Below are 5,000 nucleotides of genomic sequence, written 5' to 3'. Positions count from 1 at the left end.
TATTTAGAGAAGAAAAGATTGGAGGCACATCATGTGTGGGGTCCACATTTTAAGCATTAATCGGTGAAAGACAAAATTGGACTTATTCGTGCATTGGTAAGTATCGTATTTGATTGACATAACAAGTGCCGTGCTGCTGTGATCGTGACGCTAATGAGAAAAAGGATAAGTTTGTGTGCAGTTGATTTCCTGCTGTAAACATTAGTCTCATCTCCAATTCATGTCTGCAGTTATTTTTTTGGTGTGAAGTTTGTATTTTGTCTCATTATTTAGCTGTAGATGTCCCTGTTGTTCAGCAATATTGCTAGCGATATCAAGTTTCAGTATATGCTGTTGAGCCCACGAGAGATGTATTCATCTACTTTATTAATACTATTAAGGGTATTTTCTTGATGCTAACAAATATCACCAAAAACGCTATAATGTTTTAATCCATGTCGTATAATGATAATCGACAACAAAAACTCAGTGGAAGGGACCAACAATCACAATATTTATTACTACGACTTCACATGACGTTAGTTTATTCGCACAACCAGGTCTTTTTAGTTATATTTAGGCATAGCAACCACAAAATAACTCAAACTACTACGATCTATTGTCCTTTCTTACGTTTAGTTTTGCTATCAAACACTACTAATATAGTAGAGAATAAACTCGATTGCATCAAAGAAAGTTTCTCAAACAAATCAAATGTTCAAACATTTGACAAAGTGATCGCTGCAGACACAAGCATGGTCCGGTTGTTTTCCACAAGATGATGAAAGTGATATTTTAAGAGTCATTTTCTTTGAAGCACTTTCGATTTTCCCTGACTTTATTACCTTTTATGAGCTCCTTTTCTTTGGAACTATATGAAAATTGTTTTCTATCTCTCTTCTGGAACCATTGGAACACCCAAGAAAAGAACAGAACAGCAATAAAAAAAAGAGGGCGCCTCTCAAGTTGTGACAACTGTATGTACATTAATGTTGCATTGATGATGTAGTTCACAACAACACAAGCAGAGGACATGAGTTGTCGGTATATGGATTGTTCTTGCCAGTTTTAGTTTCGTAGCTTAGTCGCTGTTTCAAGTGACCGTCTCGATATTGTTTAGTTTAGGACTGGGCGGTTGGGTGTGTCATGGATAAATGAGCGCTACCAAACACATTATTTTCCCAAACAAATGTTCCCTCTCCTCACAATGACAACATTTCATTTACATTTATGTCACTTTCCCTGATATTATTTTGCGTTTGTCAGCGAATTCTAAATGTGACTCCTTCCGGGGTTTCGTGAGTGCAGAAATTGTATGCCTTACTTTTTTGTTGTGTTTAGTGATTATTGACTAGGCATACTAGCGCTATGTCAAATAAAAAGTAGCAATCATGGTGACATCCCAAACTTCTAGTAGACATGCTCTTTATTTACTCTTTTTTGTTTCACCTTCACAAGCGCTGGAATTTGCATGCATCGTTGTTTGTTTTTTTCAATTATTATATTTTCATAATCGTGAGAAGTAATAATCAAAGTTTAAATTCGACTAATTGTCCAGCCCTGATAGTAAGGTTGCCACACTTGTATTGTTTTAATTTAAACTTATGATTGAACTTTAAATCAAGTGCAGATATGTATGCATTATTAATCAAACAACTTATTGAATTCAAAATAATATGATAATAAATATAAAAAGTATATTAGAAGATTGTAATGGGATAACAATTCTAAGTCACATTTTGATAGCGAGTCTAAAGCATGTATGCCATAACAGCAGAATAACACTGTAAATGTCCTATATAGTGGTCCCTTGAAGGGACATTTTGACACTGCTGCTACTAATCTTATATTTTTGTTGTTTGTCAGATGCTGTTTCTTGCTACTTTTTTCCCCACCTGGGAAGGAGGAGCTGGTGTTTATGATTTTGTAGGGGTAAGTGTTGAAGCAGCATTACAGCATATCCACAAGTCTGCTTTTTTAAGATATATACTTTACTTATAGATACTTGTATTGTATGTCTTTCTACAATTGCTTTCAACACTAATGTGGGGCGGCATGGTCGTCTAGAAACCAGAGGGTTCCTGGTACGAATCCAGCTTCCGCCTTCCTAGCCACTGTCGTGTTCTTGTGCAAGACTCCTCACTCATCTTGCTTCGAGTGCCACTTACACTGGTGTATGAATGTGCAGGACTCCCTTGAAAAATTGATTCTTAAACTAAATGTGACTTTTCTGGATAAACAAAGGTTAAAAAACATGTGTTGGCCCTGCGATGAGGTGGCGACTTGTCCAGGGTGTACCCCGCTTCCGCCCGAATGCAGCTGAGATAGGCTCCAGCACCCCCCGCGACCCCAAAAAGGGACAAGCGGTAGAAAATGGATGGAAGGGAAAAAACATTGCTTTGATGATCGAAAACATTGGCACAGATAAAGTGAAGTGAAGTGAATTACATTTGTATAGCGCTTTTTCTCAAGTGACTCAAAGCGCTTTACATTGTGAAACCCAATATCTAAGTTACATTTAAACCAGTGTGGGTGGCACTGGGAGCAGGTGGGTAAAGTGTCTTGCCCAAGGACACAACGGAAGTGACTAGGATGGCGGAAGCAGGGATCGAACCTGGAACCCTCAAGTTGCTGGCACGGCCGCTCTACCAACCGAGCTATACCGCCCCAAAAAGGGAAGTTGAACTTGAGAAAATGTGCCACCAACTGGACAAATGTAACCATAACAACTTGAGTACCAGTTGTCCATATTTGGCCCTTAGACAAATGATTGCATTTGTTTATGTTTAGATAAATATGGGATAGGAAACAGTTAAAATGTAAAAAAAAACCAGCTAAATTGAACAAAATGTTATATAGGATGTAGCTACAGTGCATTTCCATACCACTACAGTCTACAACCACCATCAAGTGAAATCTCACCAATAATATGGTTGTTTAGCAAGCAATATTTTAATAATTGTTTTTATTTTATTGTGAAGGTGTACTCAATATCGTGGATGTCACTTATCGTAAAATGTCTGTTTTTTTTTAATCAGGAGTTTATGAAGGCTACGGTGGACCTTGCAGACCTGTTGGGCCTTCATCTTGTCATGTCACGTAACGCTGGCAAAGGAGAGTACAAAATCATGGTGGCAGCTATGGGCTGGGCAACAGCAGAACTCGTCATGTCAAGGTAAGCAGTTACTCTTTTTCCCTCGGCTATTTTGTCAAGACTCGACTTTGAGTCATGAAAACAAATATACATTGGCAGACGCCTTTCATTTCTTCAAATAAGTTCTCATAATAATCTCTCTACTTGTGGTTCTTCAGATGTCTTCCTCTGTGGGTGGGAGCCAGAGGGATTGAATTTGACTGGAAATACATCCAAATGAGCTTTGACTCCAATATTAGTTTAGTGAGTGTTCATTATTTCACACCTATCCACTTGGAGTCTCTTTTCCTTGTCACATTCATCATTATAGTACAGTTTTATCATTAAGTATAATAAAATTTCAATTTCATTTATTTAATTATTTAAATTTCCATTAAATATATCTGAAATAATTGTTCTCTCTGCACAAGCACATTCTCAAATTGTTATTCATCGTTGTCTGTGTGTGTGTACAGGTCCATTATATTGCCACGGCAGCAGTAGTGTGGATGTTTACGCGCTATGATCTTCCTAAGAGCTTCAGGCTGCCTGTTACTGTTCTGTTGGCACTCTGTGTCTACAAGTCTTTCCTAATGGAGTAAGTACATTTTCAGATACCATTGACATGCGGTGAGGTTCATGGCTGGTGAGGAGCTCACACAGTTATGCCTATGTACTCTTCAAGCGATGCACAGTACTGTCTGCTTCACCTTATGTCTGTCCTCTGCAGTTTATAAGCAATAATATTTGTCCTACACCAACAGTAAAAACATTTAACGTGCTCTAGAACAGGGGTGTCCAAACTACGGCCCACGGGCCAAGTGCGTCCCGCCACAGTCTTCAGTGAGGCCCGCGAAACATCACAAGTATAACAAGAAGATTGACCCGCTGTGTTTATACCTGAATTTAGCTCAATGTGAGTCAATTTGGCGTGGTCTTGTCCCCTTCTTCTGGGCGATGTTAGAAACGATGGTCAATATTCACGAGTTTCATTTGGAAGGGACTTGAGCACAGGTTAGCGTCAATTTATATGACCCATTTCAAGTAGCTGCACGTAACACACTACACACACCATTGCTCATTGAAGTTTGTGGACATTATAAAACACGTTCATGACTATATATTATTTACAATTACAAACCCCGTTTCCATATGAGTTGGGAAATTGTGTTAGATGTAAATATAAACGGAATACAATGATTTGCAAATCCTTTTCAACCCATATTCAATTGAATGCACTACAAAGACAAGATATTTGAAGTTCAAACTCATAAACTTTATTTATTTTTTGCAAATAATAATTAACTTAGAATTTCATGGCTGCAACACGTGCCAAAGTAGTTGGGAAAGGGCATGTTCACCACTGTTACATGGCCTTTCCTTTTAACAATACTCAGTAAACGTTTGGGAACTGAGGAGACACATTTTTTAAGCTTCTCAGGTGGAATTATTTCCCATTCTTGCTTGATGTACAGCTTAAGTTGTTCAACAGTCCGGGGGTCTCCGTTGTGGTATTTTAGGCTTCATAATGCGCCGCACATTTTCAATGGGAGACAGGTCTGGACTACAGGCAGGCCAGTCTAGTAGTACCCGCACTCTTTTACTATGAAGCCACGTTGATGTAACACATGGCTTGGCATTGGCTTGCTGAAATAAGCAGTGTTTGAACATCAAATATATTGTCTTTGTAGCATATTCAACTGAATATTGGTTGAAAAGGATTTGCAAATCATTGTATTCCGTTTATATTTACATCTAACACAATTTCCCAACTCATATGGAAACGGGGTTTGTACTTTTATACCCAATCATGGCACCCACCTGTTCCCAATTTGCCTGTTCACCTGTGGGATGTTCCAAATAAGTGTTTGATGAGCATTCCTCAACC

The 5,000-nt window shown here is 38.4% G+C and overlaps 1 protein-coding gene across 1 annotated transcript in view; it reads left to right on the top strand.

Annotated features, from left to right (window-relative positions):
- Nucleotides 1–5,000, top strand: part of tmem147 (transmembrane protein 147) — a 16,996-nt gene that overhangs the window by 4,375 nt on the left and 7,621 nt on the right. The window contains exons 4-7 of the mRNA XM_062063520.1: nt 1,846–1,911; nt 3,018–3,154; nt 3,292–3,376; nt 3,589–3,710. Coding sequence (XP_061919504.1) covers nt 1,846–1,911; nt 3,018–3,154; nt 3,292–3,376; nt 3,589–3,710 — 410 coding nt within the window. The remainder of the gene's footprint in view (nt 1–1,845; nt 1,912–3,017; nt 3,155–3,291; nt 3,377–3,588; nt 3,711–5,000) is intronic.

The sequence above is a fragment of the Entelurus aequoreus genome, linkage group LG11 (assembly GCF_033978785.1).
Source record: "Entelurus aequoreus isolate RoL-2023_Sb linkage group LG11, RoL_Eaeq_v1.1, whole genome shotgun sequence".
In the NCBI taxonomy this organism is placed as follows: domain Eukaryota; kingdom Metazoa; phylum Chordata; class Actinopteri; order Syngnathiformes; family Syngnathidae; genus Entelurus; species Entelurus aequoreus.
This window is presented reverse-complemented; position numbering and strand designations above follow the sequence as displayed.